We start from the raw sequence: 16,540 nt of genomic DNA, 5'->3' as shown, positions 1-16,540 counted from the left end.
AACAAACAAACAAAAAAAAAAATTTGGGAAAAACACCAAACTGTTCTAACACCATTTTCTCAGTCAAGTACATTTCTTCCAAACACCTTGCACCACTGTGTGGCAAACCATTGGTTCAAAGAATTATTTTCTAGGGATGTGCTGCAGCGATCTGATGACTAGAGGAGCTGGAAATCAGAACTGTCTTTTTTGGGTTTGGAGGCCTGATTGCAGAAACCAGGGCTGCATGTTTTTCATTCCAAACAGAAGCAAAATGTTTGTGGTCTTGTTTGTGGTCCTTCCAGTCACAGATTTGAACTGCAGAAGAGATAAATACAGTGTGGAACCATAATTTCCAGTTACCTGTTCATAGCCAGTAGAAGCTGATATCCTCTAGTGGAGACCAAATTCAGTCTGAGCAGGTTTCCACCTGCTGGGTTCTGTGCAGGAGCTTCCCAGGGGATATTTATTGTTCCCTTCTGCCTCTCTCGTGCTCTCTTTGCTCCTGTTCCATTCTCTGCTCGTGGCACAGAGGGTGACAGAGGCTGCACGTCCCTAGCACAGTGCCACGCTCTCAGCACATGGGGAGGCAGGGAGGGAAGGAAGGAGGCTGCCTGCATGGTAGAGAACCTCTCACAACTGCTTTAGGTGAGCTCTCAGTGAAATGCTCCTCCTGCTGCTGCTTGGCTTTGATACCGAGCGCACTTCTGAGGAGGGCAGCATCAAAGGTGATTTCCTTCCTCCTTTCCTTTCCTTTCCTTTCCTTTCCTTTCCTTTCCTTTCCTTTCCTTTCCTTTCCTTTCCTTTCCTTTCCTTTCCTTTCCTTTCCTTTCCTTTCCTTTCCTTTCCTTTCCTTTCCTTTCCTTTCCTTTCCTTTCTTTCCTTTCCTTTCCTTTCCTTTCCTTTCCTTTCCTTTCCTTTCCTTTCCTTTCCTTTCCTTTCCTTTCTTTCCTTTCCTTTCCTTTCCTTCCCCTTCCCCTTCCCTTCCCCTTCCCCTTCCCCTTCCCCTTCCCCTTCCCCTTCCCCTTCCCCTTCCCCTTCCCCTTCCCTTCCCCTTCCCCTTCCCCTTCCCCTTCCCTTCCCCTTCCCCTTCCCCTTCCCTTCCCCTTCCCCTTCCCCTTCCCCTTCCCCTTCCCTTCCCCTTCCCCTTCCCCTTCCCTTCCCCTTCCCTTCCCCTTCCCCTTCCCCTTCCCTTCCCTTCCCCTTCCCCTTTCCCTTTCCCTCCCTCCTGGTGACACACAGGGCACTGTGGGGTCCCAGCATGGGAGTTCCCTCTGGGAAGGAGCTTCTTGCAGCTCAGGGAATGTGTGATCCGTGATCTCTCCATCTCCTCTGTCAGTGTCTGCAGGCCAGCCCAGGCTGTCCTAAACACAGCCACGAACAGACACAATGAGGGGTGCTGGGCAGCCCTGTGCCATGAAATCATTGTCAAAGCAGACTAATCTCAAGCCTTGGACTAATCTCAAACCTTAGACACGGCTGAGCCAGCCCCGTGGTGTCCTGCAGAGAGGCGCTGGTGGCAGGTAACAGCCCCTGGTGCTGGTGGCCAGGCACTGAGCCTGGAGGTTCAGCAGTGCTTTTTGACAGGCTGGCAGAGAAAAATGAGACAGAAAAGTGAGAAGTGGGGCTTAAGATGAGGTGGGGCCTTGCCCTAGCCTTGTGTGTCGGAATGTGTGACTGATACTGAAGGGCTGTGGGTCAGGGCAGCTCCTGGAGAAGGGGACACAGTGGGATCCCAGAGAGGGACAGACATCAGAGAGGAGGAGAACACTCAGGGACTCAGCCCCCAGGGCTCTGGGGAGTGCACTGGCTCAAGCTGCTGCTCTCAGTTGTTATTTGAGGCTGCAGCACTCCCACACCGCCTCTCCTCCTACCCATAATAAGCAATTAATCTAAGTTACAGAGGTCCCAGCTCTCTTCGAGCCGTGTCTGTGGTGCTACTGGAGGAATGCTAAAGCTTGATGCCCACCATATGCTTCTAGGTGTTCACAAAACACTCGGTCAGGGGGAAAAAAACGTCCAACCTGACGACGTCTGGTGCAGATGCAAAACCTGCCTCTTCTCACAGATTTTAGGGCTGATGTTTGTTTAAAATAGTCACTGCACCGTTGTATCCTACTTAAAAAACATGTTTCTGGAGGTGCATAGGATATCCCTGTCCTCTGGGTGCTGGTTGCTGTTAGCTGACCTCCACTGAAGGATGTGCTTGGCTGAACATCTGATTCCAGGCCACAGCCCAGGCACATTTTACACTAAAACCTCACAGAAAAGGAGTCAAAGCCTTCAATTCCCTCTTCCCTTTAAAGTTTTCTATCCCTTCAGGCCACTCCATGGTATCTAATAATTTCTTGATACTCGAGGGGATGTTTTTATCTTTATTGATCATGGCTTTGCAGACTGTTCTATGTGCCTTTGAACCTTACACTGACAAAAGGTTTTTGTAGCCTCAGCACAGCAAACGTTTCATAATACCTTTCCTGGTGTTGTGTTTCATCTCAGATTCATGTACAAATTCTCAATTTCTCTTCCTTCTCTTCAGAGTATGGCTGATTTCTTTCTTACCTGTCTAAATTCAGTCTTTAATCAGGTGGCCACCCTGAGCTCTTGCTAATAAGACCTGTGCTGGTTCTGGACACGTTGTTTTGTTGTGTCCCTTAGGCTGCCTGGAGTTAACCAGCTCTGTAAGGGGCTGTAGGAACAGAACTCAGTGCGAGCCATGTGGTTTTCTGAAGCACAATCTCATGATAGTTTTATTTGATTTATGTCTTGCTGTTCTTTCCTGTTTTCTGAACACGATGTTCATTTTTCTAACAGAGTCCTGAGGTTGTTTGGATATCTTTAGGGTGGGAGTGAGTTCATCCTTCTTCCAGTTTTGATCAATTTCATTATTTTTCCTCTTGAGCTTATTGTTTTTTCAGTCCACTGTGTATTACTTCACATTTGTGAACATTTCATACAGATACAAAGCAGATGGAGACTTTTCTCAGCTTGGGCTGGGGAGTCAGAATCACTTCACCCACCTGCAAGCAAGTTGGTGAGGCTGAAATGGCTCTTTAGCTGCTGTTTCATTTGTGTGGGGAAAAAACTGTAGCTTGAGTCATGCAAGTAGAAGTTCTTTGTGTACTCTGCAAATCTGAAATGGACTCATGACATTTTTTTTTATCCATTTAATTTTTTTCACTGATTTATATTTGTAATTTTTTTAGATTTGTGGGTTTTTTTAATTCTTACTTAAATTTCTCATTCTGCAATTATACATATGCATACATATATAATATATATTTTTTTACAATGTATATTACCATCTTATGTATATGAATCTTAATATTACATGGCCATTTGAAAAAAATGTATTTAAAACATAGTGTGTAATTTAATAAATTTAAAGCATTTATGTGTCCCAAAGCTGTCATAGTATAGTGTGATCTTGAGGTATAAGGGTTGTGACACAGGATTCAGGCAGCTCAAACCTTGTGGCAGCTTTCCCATATCTGCTGTGTGTGTTCACATCTCTGATGGAGGGGGGACTAAAGTAATTTATTCTTCACGAACCTATGGAAGGGGAATAGCTGAGTTAATGAACAGCCCTCATTTGAAAGACAATTGAAATTTGTTTCTAATTCTAACAAATGACTTTTAGAAATTCTGGATTTCTGCCAGGCCTCTGACTGATTGCAAAACTGACATGGAATCTGCACAAAAAAATCCCAACCTGCTTCTGTGTTTGCTTTTGGTAGCATGAAAATCAGTGTCACGTGTTGCTGTTGTTGTTTTTCTATACTGCAAGTACATATTTAGGAGAAGAGGAAATGATTGTATTGCAAGGAAGGGGAGAAAATCACCTGAAAATTCAGGCTATTTCAGAAAAATCATAGCTGAAATTCTTTTCATATAGCCCAGAAAATTTAGGAGGTCAGGGTCAGTTATTCTTCCTGATGCAAAAACATGTATGAATAATTAATTCCTCATACATTCCTTTAAGTGTTAGCAAGCTGTTTGCAGCCCTGCCTTGATTTGCTTAAATTTGATGTGTTGTTTGAAACACTGGCTTGTGTAATTTCCTTGAGCAGTCTTTGGAAGGGCTGTTATTTGTGAGTAATTGTTTGCAAGGATTGACTGCTAAACATGTTCAGATCTGTTGTCTCTTATTTTGGTGCTCTCACTGCTGTCATTCTCAGACATCTGGTGGCAGCACTTCCAATTTGAATTTTGAATTTAAAACTTTGCTCCTCACAAAGTTCATTTCCATTTAAAATCTGATAATTTGGTGGAAACACTCTGCATTCTACCTTGGTGGGATTTTTATGAAAATCAAACTCAAAAAGAGCATTGCAAATAAAGAATTCAGACTTGCTCCTTTTTGCAGCATAATTGAAGCGTTGTTTTTACAAAAATATTTGCAATGAAATTATTGTTTAGACTGGCTGAATACTTGAGAAGTCCCTTTTCTTTTTGCCACTCAGGTCAGAAGGCTTCAGATGCTTGACATACAGTGTTGACCTGCTGTAATATTGTTTGTTTGCTTCTCCCTGTTAGGAACTTCCAGGATTGAAGAGAGGAGGAGATTTCAGTATTCTTTGGATGTTGTCATCAGGGTCTTAACAACAGGGTTTGAGTTTGGCCAAAAGTTGTGTAGGGCAAGATTCTGTGTGGACTTTAAACTTCGTTTAAAATCCAGCAGCAACCTAATCTGTGTCCTAAAACCAAGACTCTAAAAGAATTCAAGTAATGTAAACTTTAAACTCCAGCTCTCTCTCTGAAGCCTGCTAAACATAAAATTCTGAATTTATGGAAGGAGAGGGGGGAAAAAAGAAACTTAACTACAAATCACAAAATGTAAGTCCTACTCCTGAGTGTCTAAGCACAGTTTGGATTGAGGGGTTAGACTGAGGAGGTTTTTAAGGACTTCACTGAGCTAGAGCCAGAAAAACCCTGTTTCCACCTGATTTTCCCAGTGGTCATTATTTTTGAGGCTGGGGCATGCACGACTCAGCCATTGTCCCTTCAAAGTGAGTGGTTGGAAGTGAGCAGGGGCTCGCTGTTAACAGGGACAGTAAAACATCTATTTGCACTTTCACACCTCTAATTCGGTGAAACCTGGGCAGGAATTTACTGCGGGTTGGGGTTGGGTGCTGTAGAATTTAAATAGAAATGCAGCTGGACCAGCAAGTGGCCTGATGGGGAGGGGAAGTTTTGCTGCTTATTGAGATTTCTGAGGTGTTTTTGGAGCCCTCGTTAGTGGTGGTGGCAATTCCACCACTGGTGTGCTGGAAAGAGGTGACAGAAGTAGAAATTCAGAGTGATGCCTAAGCTTTTAATATATTTCTCATATATTTGTAGCTTGGTAGATGGCTAATGCATGGCTGTAGCACTTTTCCTGCCCTTTCCCCCCAGATTTTGGAACTCATCCCTGAAATATTGTTTAGATTAATAAATAATCTTTATTCCAAGGAGGGGACCTACAATAAGAAGTGGGGCAGAGAATCCCTTGGACCAACTCTGAGGGGCTGACCCAGGGGTGGGTTACTGGGGCAGCTGAATCTCCTATTGGATGTAGCTGTTAAATATCCTAATGAATTAACCTTATAAAATCACAGAAATCTGATTCTGGATGTGCCCATCACCACTGGAACACCTGGAAGCTTCCAGATAAAGATCTGCTTTTTACTTTACTATTCTTACACTGATGCAAGGGGTTTTTCTCTTTTGATTATAGGCAACAGCAGTGCAGCCACAAGTGAGATATGAAGGGAAGCTTTCCACAGCAAATGGTAGATTTTAAGCATTTCAAGAGCTTTATAAAGCATTTTTCTCTGCTTGTTCTGAGGAGCTTACAGAGTGTCCTAACAATAATGAGTGGCTGGCATTGAGGGTCTGTCAGCCAGCTACACATCCCAGGAAATGGCCATGTGCCTTTATTTCCTTAAAAGCACGGCTTAGGCTGGGTTATGAGGGGGAAAAAACCAAAATTCAGCAACATGCTGGTTTTTTTTTTGGGTTTTTTTTTTGCCTTTAGTGGTTTGGTGTTGGGAAAAAGTAAATGAAGGAGCATTGATACACCCAGGCATGTGATTTATTATCCCACCAAGGTGCTGAAAAATATAAGCACATTGAAAGTCATGTTCTGAGGGGCAGCTAAAGGAGTAGGGAAGACTGGAGGATTGACCTTTGGGGCAGTTGAAATTTTATTTGCTTATTATCCTAGTGGAAGCCGTGGCAAGTTAGGTTGTTTTTTGTAGCTTTTTGTGTTTGGTTTTTTGGTTTTTTTTTGGTTTTTTTTTGGGGGGGGGGGGGTGTTGGGTTTTTTTGAGGTTTTTTTTTTTTTGGTTTGGCTTGGTTTGTTTTTTTCGCCAACAATGGATCTAGAAAACAAAAAATATTGACATTTAGAGAGGTGTACCATTTTTGCAGCCTCAACTGCATTGTTTTTCCCCCTCAGTTATTTGTGCTGCTGCTCTTGATTTCTCCAGCTCTCCTTTCACTCCAAGGAGCAGCCCACAACATGATTATTTGGAGAGTATGAGAACACATGAAGGCCCTTGGGAAAAGCACACGTGCCCCCTTTAAGAGGTGAATTGTACTTTAGGGACTAAATTACCAGTTCTGCTAAGAGCATGTTAAAAAATGGGCATGAAGAAATGGAACTCCAAAGATTTTTATCTTTAAGGTCCAGGGATAATCAAGTAAACAGAATAACTCTGCTTCTCCTTGGCATGTCATCTATTTACTAGTTTCCTGTTGATACACATGTATGCCTATGACTCTGATTGCTACAGAAGATAAAACTGAAATTTGCTTTCTGTGCCACTTGTTGGTTTTGGGGTTATTTTTCTCTTGGAATAAAATTTATGTTAGACTCAAACTCAGTTCACCATAATCATAAAGCCCATAGGATCTGAGTTCCAACCAGGCTCATAGGGAGCAATTTCACTTCACAAAATCAGCTTTTAATTACCTAAAATTTGCCACAGGATATTACTTTATGTTTTTGGGGATTTTTTTTTTTTAATGCTTTCCTCTTTAAAAGAAATTGACTGTGGAAAGGAAAGTCCAGATTTAAAAAGCTGAATGTTGGTTTTGCTGTTTGGAGGAATGGATGGAAAGAGAGAGAGGCTCCTACAGTACAAAGTCTGGCATTGTGTGCGCACAGCTCCTCTGTGTATTCGCAGAAGAAGTGGCAGGACATTTTCATTTTCTTTGTCTCAATTCCTGGATTTTACAAGTTAGTTTGTCTCTTTTTCTCCCCAGACAGCAGCCAACAAGAGATGAGATTTTCATGCTGTATTGGGAAGGGTTCTAATGATGTTTTCTGTGTTTTTTCTTGCTAGTGCAGCAAAATTTTCCCTGTGTTTTGACAAAAAGCTGTGCTAATGACAATACACCATAGTTCTCCTCACTGCAGATGGCTCAAAGGTTAATTCCAACTGTTCAAGTAATGGCCACATCCAGAGAAAGCTTCCGGCCACGAGATGTTTTGTAACTGGCATCTCACTGTTCAGTTTGTCTCTCCAAACTGAGTCTTGCTGTTTGTTTTTTTTTTTTTCAGGGCACCACATGTCAGTAAATACAACTTTGTAGGTGTAGTAATTACAACAACAGTCAGGGTGAACAGGATAGAAAATCTTGCCATGACTGTCAAATGATGATATGAGAGGGTGTATCATAGTTAGTCAAAGCAACAAGCTAAAAAGAGTTAAAAAAAAAGGAAGAAGAAAATAAAAAGGAGGGGAGAGAAGAAAAGATGGAGAGAAATGTTCTATTTCACTTCCCCTGAGCAAACATGTAATTTCCATGATTTCTTTTTAATGACTCTCTCCTGAAGCTGGTAGGTACTGATTTATGAAAAGCTGTAAAGGATCAGGTGGAGCCCTGCAGGACGTCGTTTACAGCTGCACGGACTGCAGCCCGTCTAATTTGTCTGCTAAAGTGTGAGCTCATGGCACACATCACCCAGACCATAAATTCCCTGTTCAGCCCTTCTGTCTAGGGGCTGGGACAGGGGGAAAAAAAAAAAAAAAACCTGCCAGGGTGTGCAGATGCTCTGCAAGCCCAGCTTTCCCCTGGTGCAGGCGAGGAGACAGCACAGACTCTTCGCAGCGAGGCCAATTCCTGCTCATTGATAAACTGTCCAGATGTCCTCTCTGAGGAGGAAAGTAACTAATTTTTGTTTGGAATCCTGCAAGAAGAAAAATGATACTTTACAGTGCTGGTTACTCTGAGGTCACTCGCATTAAAATTAGGTCATATTTTTTGTCACGATGATACTTTGATCCAAGTAATAAACATAAAGGCTCTTTTGGGCCACGCTAATTCCTAATCCTAGAGACCTGTTCTATTTCAACTTGTTTATACTTTTTTTTTTTTCATTAGTGATTCTTGAGTCAGACTTTGTTTTATTAGACTTAAGTTAAAAAGGCGTAATAGGCTGGGGGGGAAAAAAAAAAATCTGTGCTTTATCACTGAGAACACTTCATAAATACTCTTAATTAATATCTTGGGATTCCAGACACTGTACCCAGAAAACTATAAATAAAAAAACACTGGCTCTTCACAAGACAAACAGTAGTCAGTGAAATTCAGGCCTTACAGCTACTGATTAAAACTATCTTGGGCCTGATGATCAAACTTTAAAGCTGGGTGTCATGTAGATGTCTAAGATTTGGTTTGACCATGGCACCAGCACATGGAGTGAGCTGCTGTTTTGGGGACAGAGCAGGTTTCTGGTGTCTTCTGTTGCTTTTCTTCCCATGGGTGGCTGTTCCCAGCATGTGAAGTCCAGAGTTGGTGTCAGTGGTCACAGTCCTTCTGGGCTCTGGAGGGAAGGTAGCCAGGCAAAAGCTGTCCCCATCAGGGCCATCTCAGCTCTGGGACCTGGTAAAAACTGATTCTGTGTATTTGGAGTTAAGATTTTCAAGCATGCAAGTAGCTCTTTAATTATGCCCTGCGTTCCCAGAAGGGGAAAAATACTATATTAACCTTCTGAGCCTGGGAGAAATCAGCTGATTGATAACAATCATGTAAATATCAGAGTAAAAGGAGCTGTTCAAGTTGTGGCCAATACTAAAAATCATTGTTCTTTTCTTCAAAAGTGAAAGGTAAAAGTCTTGATGTAACTAATGTTTCTTATGCAACTGATGCAGTATCCCCTGACTCCAGGGCAAGTCAGGTGTACTGCAGGGATGTGATGTTGTAGTGCTGCTGATTTTGGTGAAATGTAAGATATACTGGAATTGAGAAGGATTTGGATTTTCTAGGCTTCTTATGAGGTTAAAGTGAGTATGTTTAAATATGTGGTTCTCTTGGTGCCTTTTAAATCTCCTCCTATTTATATTTGTTCCTGTGATAAACAGAGATGACTTGGGTTTGGAGTGAAGAGAGTGTTTCTTACAACCCAGATCAGTTCTCCAGTTCCAGTAGCTGTCACCTACCTGTTGCACTGTGTAATCACTGCTTTTAAATTATGCTTTCAGTCAGCCACCTCTCATTTTTCACTGCTTTCAGGGACAAAAGTCACTTCAAATGGGTTCAACAGCAGTAGTCAGACTCCTGTGCAGGTTACTAGAGGGAAAAAGAATTCTGGGGCAGAAAATAGACTGTGAAGTTGCAGAGATAACTGCTTTGAACATTCTCTAGCTCAGTATCAGGCGCAGCACAGCTAAGCACATGCTTGGCTTTAAGTCTGCAATAAAACAATAAAAGTAAGGTACTTTGCTTATTGTTGCAGCTTCTAACCTAGTAGGAACATTTAGGATTTGTCAGTGGGCCACAATATTCTGATCATTTGATATGAGCAAATTTCTACCAACACACTCAGCTTGGAGCCTGGAGTGTGCATCGTCTGTGTGATGTTTGGGACGAGGTGAATCACATAAATACAACCTAATTTAGTCTTTTTTACCATTAAATTGTGAGGTACCCGTGCACTTTGTGAATGCTACAGTGATTTAAACACAGGCATGGGAAGCTGGTGCTCCTCAGCAGGATGATTAGACAGCATTTGTCAGAGCTGCCAGCACCGGTCCCGTGGTGGCCTCAGCAGCTGAGAACTCCCACAGACAAACAGCAAAGCCACATCCAGCCTGGATGCTCCTGCCACTGCTGAGTTCAGACACAAAATAACTCTGTGTTTCTCCCTGTTCCCTAAATTCCATTGCATTATTCTTTCATTTCAGGCCATCAAATCTCCTCCTGGACCAAAGCAGCGTTGACATTTCAGCCTTCCGCACCACGGGTGATTGGCTCAATGGATTTCGGACAGGGCAGTGCAAGGACATCTTCACAGGGGTGGAGTACAGCTCCTGTGACACCATAGCCAAGATTTCCACAGAGTAAGTTGCAATCTGCTGGGGGTTTTCATCATAGCTACGAGTTCAAACATGAGCACAAAGGTAGCACTTCTATACGGCGTTTTTCTAATCCTTAGCTAAAATTTCTTACATTTAAACAGACAAATGGGCATTATTTGTTGCAGTTGAAATAGCCATGAAGGAAATCTGTGTCTGGTGACTGTGTGAAGGTCATGCTCCCACAGCCTTTTCTCACTAAATACAAGAAAATTTCCATTTTTTTTCCAGTACAGTAGCACCATGCATCATCTGGTACACTAGCATCACTTCCTTTCACTGAAGTTTCTCAGTTGATTCTTTAAATTCAGTATTTTACATGGGAGTTTCTCTACAGCTGGCACATTGCCAGTCTTTCCCTTTATTGCCCATCCCATATTCCACCAAACCAGGTGAGGGGGCAAATGCTTTGTAGCTGTTTTCCTCCTCCATGCTAATAATTACTCAGGGGCTGAACTCCCTCCTGCTATGCTTGGAAGTGAGCAAATGGCAAGTTTATTGCATTCTAAATGCAATCCATCTTTGTTCCAGTGACAAGTAGGAGTAGGGTAATGTTCTTTCTGCACCTGAAAAGGCATCAAGTACAGTTAAAAATTTAATGCCAAAGGAAACCTTAATTCCCAGTTGGGCTGGCTGGATACACGACAAGTTATGGAGAAGTATTCAGCAGCTGTGCTACCAACAATTAAACACATCAATGCCATTAATTAGTGTATTACTGCAGCTATAAAAAGGGTGCTAATGGCTTTTTGTAACAATTACCCTTTGGGGACAGTGTAGAAATCCTCTAGGAATGCCCAATTTCCTGTGAGCCCCTGGTTAATTAGCCCTTCACAGGTGTTAAAGCACCTCTGTGTTGCACAAGGAACAATGAGGCTGGAGATCCTGGACAAACAGGAGGGGAGAACCAGGGGAGACACTGGAAGCTTGGCCATGGACTCCTTCACCTCGGTGCTGATAGCAGAGTTCAGGGGACCTTTCACAGGCCAGTGATGTGTCAGCACTGCCCAGGAAAAGCCAGCAGATTGGTGGGGGATGGAGGTGTTAGAGAGGCTCAGCTGATCCAGCAGTGACCTCCATGCCCCAAAACCCCAGTGCTTGCATCACTGGAGAACGATTTCATTGCCTTTTCTTCCAGGTAAGCAAACACAACGAGGCTAAATGAGCTTTCGCTCTATTTTTTGCAGCCCCCTTGTGTTTTCAGACAGTTGCTCTCTGTTTTTTTTTTTGCAGCAGGGCTTGTGTTTCAGCATTGTCCCTGTACCTGGAGGCTCCTGCAGTGCAGCAGTGTGAGATGGGCAAGTTCATTGCTGTTTGCTGGGATCAGTGCTGTGAAATTCAGTGTCCTCACTCTTCTTTTTTCCAGTGACATGAAGAAAGTTGGCGTTACAGTGGTGGGCCCTCAAAAGAAGATTGTCAGCAGTATCAAAGCTCTAGAAACTCATACAAAGAACAGCCCTGTTCCTGTGTAAGGTACCAAAATGATGTTGCTCAGAAGAGGAAAAAAAAAAAAGGAGAGTTGCATCGCAGGTGAAAAGTGATGGCTGGCAAACGGCAGGATTTAAAGGAGTTCTTTGCAACAGCTTTGGAAACGCAATGGTTGAGATTTCAAACCCACAAGACACTCAAATACTGAGTATAAATGCCTTAAAAATAGGAGCAAACTTGTTTTCTATCTGTTAATCCTAAAGGGTGGGTGCTCTTGACTGACTGTTAATGCAGATAGTAAATATCAAAAGGAAAAAAAAAAAAAAGTGAAAAATCCTTCCAAGTAAAAACCAGTGTTACTAAAACCTAGAGCCATTTGAATATTAAGTGACTGAATAACAGAAAAAAAACCATGGACATAAAAGCTGTGTATTTGATCTATACAGCAAACAAGAAGAAAGAAAGACTTGCAGTATTTTTATACAGAAGAGATCTGTAACAGGTATTTTATTTCTTTAGAAGCAAGGAAAATAGAGGACTATACCTCACAACCTGTCTGGCCATATTTACTATAATGTCATTGTAACATGCTATTTCAGCTTCAGGAAGGAAGACAGAAATAAAGTTTGTAGTAACTTTGAGTTAGTTGACAAAAGATTTTCAACATTATGTTATCTTCCCTAACTGTGTTCATTTAAATAGAACCAAGTCTTAATTTTTAAAAGGCTTATTTATTTTCTTGGTTTGTTTTTTATTTTTTTCCATTATTGTTTATATTTATGCTTAAATACCTTAACCTGGCTGTATTATTGCCAAGTGCCAAATGTTATCCAAACTTCATTGGTTCAACCTGAGAAATTGTCTGAGGGTTAGTTACTAGATAATTTTATACTCGTAGCATCATGCATGGAATACAGAAGGAAAGAAAGGTGGTCTTTTTTCCAGCACTAACACTCTGAAAAGCATCTAGACTTTTTTTTTGCAAATGAGATTTCTTCCATTTGCTGAGAGTGGTATTTTCAACCAGGCTGGGGTTTTGACAGTGGTGTGTGCATTGATCTTTAGATCAGGATCTGCCCCAAATAGCACATCCCATTTCCTTCCCCAGGGCTGCTTTCCTGTCACAATAAGGAGCCCTGTTCTTGGGTGGTGCTCAGGTGAGAGATCTGCCAAGGAAATATAAAAGAGGGCCAGGGTTTGTTGCATTCTGCTTTAACTGATGATGATTTTTGAGTTCCCTGGGAAGTGACCCTTGTTTAAAAGGATGACTTAAGCTGTGAAGGGAGGCTTTGGTGTGGAAGTTTTACACATGCCTGAACTAGAAACCCCCCTGTAAAGGCACTGCCATCCTGGAGGGGACCTGAACTTTTGGCACAGCTTCAGTGGGTACCCGTTCCTTGAAGGAAAGCAGAAGGGAGCCCAAGTCTAGGAGAACATTCACATCTCCCACTGGAAAAAGGAGACTTGAAGGTGGATTCTGGGGGCCCTCCACCATTTTCATTGTCTTCCAAAGAGCTTCCCAACTCCTAAGTTTTTGTTCTGGAGCACATCAGTCCCAGTTCTGAGCAGACACCACCCTTTGCTCTGAAAATGAGTGGTTTAAAACACAGTGTGAGCCACTTCTTGTGCTTCTTAATGCTTTAGATGTGATGCCAGGCACACAGAGAGCAGGCCTTGGTCACCAGGGGAAACCACTCTGCTTCCCAACTTGACATTCTGGAATCAGACCTGATTCTGGTGATGAATCCCTGAAGGTCCAAGACTGTGTCAGAGGCAGATGAAAAAATGGCACATTGTGTTTTCTCTGTGCATGCAAAAGGAGGTGACCACTTGTGCTTCCTTCTGTTGGCTTGGGTTTTGAAGCTCCTTGGTATATAAGTGAGGAAAAGAATCAGTTTATAGGGTTTGAGGGGCTGAAACTGTTCTGCATGAATCCAGGACTTACAAAATGTCCAGGCAAAACATTTATCACACATTGCTAAAGAGAAGAAGTGTTAGAGGCTTTTTCATGAGTGCTGGTAGTAAGCATGCTGTAAAGGACTGGGTTTGAAAGATACTCACAGCATAATAATTAGTAATTCTCTCTGAAAGAGAAGTGAAGGGGTTTTAAAATTGAAATTAAAAAAAAAAAAAAAAAAGGAAGAAAGGTAAAATAAAGCACTTAAGCTGTAAAGAACACTTCCACTTATCTGCCCCAATCTATCATGAAATGCAGCAAGCTGGATACAAAAGCTGTTTTGTGTTGCTTAGTTCATTCAGAATCAATCTTTACTTTGGGTTGAGATTGCTCTAAATTAGACACTGTTAGTGAATTTATGCCACCAAAACCCAGTGGCAATCACTGGCTGTGTGGGGACAGCTTTTTGTGACATTTCTCCTCAGCTTCATTCTGCTGCTGGAGTGTGGGGGCAAGGGGCTGGGGTGATGGGGGGTGACCTCTGGGAAATGCTTCTGGAGACACAGAACCAAGTTCTTAGATTTTTAGACACTTGAAAACTTTGCACCAACCACCCTCAGTTTCCTCCTGCCATGTATCCTGTCGTGTTCCTTGCCCACTGTTCAGGCATGCTCAGCATGAAAGATTCAATCTCACCAAGGGAAAAAAAAACTGAAGCAGCCGGGTTTTGCTTTTCTGTGCTGTTAGGAGTTGAGAGTTCTTAAAACCCATTTGGTTTTCTCTCCCTGTCAGAAGTTGATTTGTACTGTAAGTGGCCTCTGTTGCAAGCATCCTGTACTCCCTGTCCCCCTGTACATATGTAAACATAGCAGTGTACAATTCTTCAGTGTGGAGTAGAGAAATAGAGGTCGTGTGGCCATCTGCCTGTACAGGTTATGGACATCAAGCAAAATGCAAACTGCTCATAAAATGACATGCCATATTATTGGGTTTGTACCTTTCAATATAGTTTCCATTTTATTTATTTCTGTTAACATAATCTAGTTTTTGTGCTGTAACTTAGCATCCAATAAGCAATGTATAGATGTGATTTGATTGGCAATATGTATTTACTTTAACTTGTATTTCAAAAGCATTACTTACTCATTTAGATTATATATTGTGCAATTGTAGATGGCCTCTTACTAATGTAAAATGATTTGTAGTGGAAACATTTATATTTTTATAATAAACATAATGAAAGTATTTTTTACATACTGAAATACTGAGGTGATTGCTTGGAGGACAAAGTAAATTTATTTGATTAGTGTGATAAAAATGTAATTAAATATGGATAAATTCTGAGTGTTAAAGCATGGGTCTGGAGTGAAAGCTAGATATTACCTATATTATCTATTAATAGAAACAAGCAGTGCAGGTTTTAACTAAACAGACCAGCATTTGTGCAAAACTGACTTACATCAGTCAAAGACTTTACTTTCTCCATGGATACTGGAAAACTTCATCTTCTACAGCCTGCCTATGGGATATCGAAAAAAGCTGTCATTTATTTCAGTTGTGTCAAGTATTTCCAAACTTTTGCTTTCTTTCCTCCCTCTCCAGTGAACCTATTTTCATCTTCTTAATATGTTGAAGCCAGTCAAAGATGTACTTTTTTCAACAAAATAAAATAGCCCACCACGTTCTGTAATTTCACCCCATGATCATTTCTTGCCTCTGAGTATCTGTATTAGATAATATTTTGCCCCTGTTTTGTTATGTCCCTGCCATGTTGTTTCTGTGTGCATCACCCAAGTACAGGGTCTTTGAAAATGCCAACATACACAACTCAGGAATCCTCTTCCTAGGAAAATAGGAATGGTTTTGATGCTTGCCAGTTTCTTGAATTTTACAGGTTCTTTCTGTACCATAACTGATTTTGCATGCTTTTGTATACTACTCTGCTTACTGGTGCAAAACAATGAATGATATACCTGTCCTGGAGTCTGTAAGTTGATAAACTTTATGAATGTGGATGTAGCATACTTCTTTTTTGGGGTGGGGGTGGCATTCTGTCTTGGTGTGTTCAACAGAAAGGGGAATCACAGAAAAAAGTCACCCAGAGCTGGACTTGTCCTTAAATGACTGTCCGGCTGGACTGGAAGGCCCTTGTCCTTCCTGCCACCAGGATGCTTCGTGCTGAGGTGGATAAATGGTGTCATTTTAGCTTCCAAACAGGGGGGTTTGATGCTGTGCTTGAGCACCAGGGCTCTGATGGGATCTAATCCATGCAGATAATGGTGCAAACCATTTTCCCTGTGAATGGGTTTCACCTCAGCAGTTGTGTTACCCCAGCTTGTGTCTATCCCTTTGGCATTGCTGGTACATTTTATTTGCTCTAGATACTAGAGGACACGATGGCTATTGGTGTTTTTATTGATTTTACTGTAAAATGGTATTAATTTAATTAATTAATGTAGCCAGCTCTGGAAGGGCAGCAGGATGCACTCACTTAACAACAGCAGGGCAAGGAATTGCTTGGCAAGCCCCCACCACCACAGAATCCCAGAATCCCAGAATGTGCCGATTTGGAAGGGGCCCATCAGGATCATGGAGTCTGGAGAGGTAAATTGCTGATAACCACTTCCATAAATTCAATATGCCTGTCGGGGTTTTTTAGTGCTGCCCAAGTGGTGTTTTTCCACTCTGCATTTCTTCCCAAGGATGATGCCCAGACCCAGATACCTGCACCCTTGAAAGCCCAAGCAGTGCCAAGTGAAATCAGAGCATTTTTTCTGTTGCCTCACACATGCCACCCCTGCTAATTCATATGGATATCCATGCTATTGGCTTCCTTTCATTTTCTGAGCTGCTCTGATTCCTCAGATCCTTTCCAAGCTATCACTGCCTGGTC

General features: G+C 42.0%; 1 protein-coding gene across 5 annotated transcripts in view; it reads left to right on the top strand.

Annotated features, from left to right (window-relative positions):
- Positions 1-15,660, top strand: part of EPHA3 (EPH receptor A3) — a 178,047-nt gene extending 162,387 nt beyond the window's left edge. Inside the window, exons 16-19 of one of the 5 annotated variants that reach the window (XR_008429160.1) lie at positions 10,152-10,307; positions 11,689-11,795; positions 12,197-12,252; positions 12,859-15,337. Coding sequence is in view for 3 of the 5 variants with exons in the window: in XM_053934114.1 (XP_053790089.1) it covers positions 10,152-10,307; positions 11,689-11,794 (262 nt within the window). In the remaining 2 variants the exon portion in view is untranslated. Of the gene's footprint in view, positions 1-10,151; positions 10,308-11,688 lie in introns of all 5 variants that reach the window. The other 4 variants (XR_008429159.1, XM_053934114.1, XM_053934113.1 and 1 more) reach the window with 4 other exon arrangements.
- Positions 15,661-16,540: the final 880 nt, after the last annotated feature.

The sequence above is a fragment of the Vidua chalybeata genome, chromosome 2 (genome assembly GCF_026979565.1).
Source record: "Vidua chalybeata isolate OUT-0048 chromosome 2, bVidCha1 merged haplotype, whole genome shotgun sequence".
NCBI classification, from domain to species: domain Eukaryota; kingdom Metazoa; phylum Chordata; class Aves; order Passeriformes; family Viduidae; genus Vidua; species Vidua chalybeata.
This window is presented reverse-complemented; position numbering and strand designations above follow the sequence as displayed.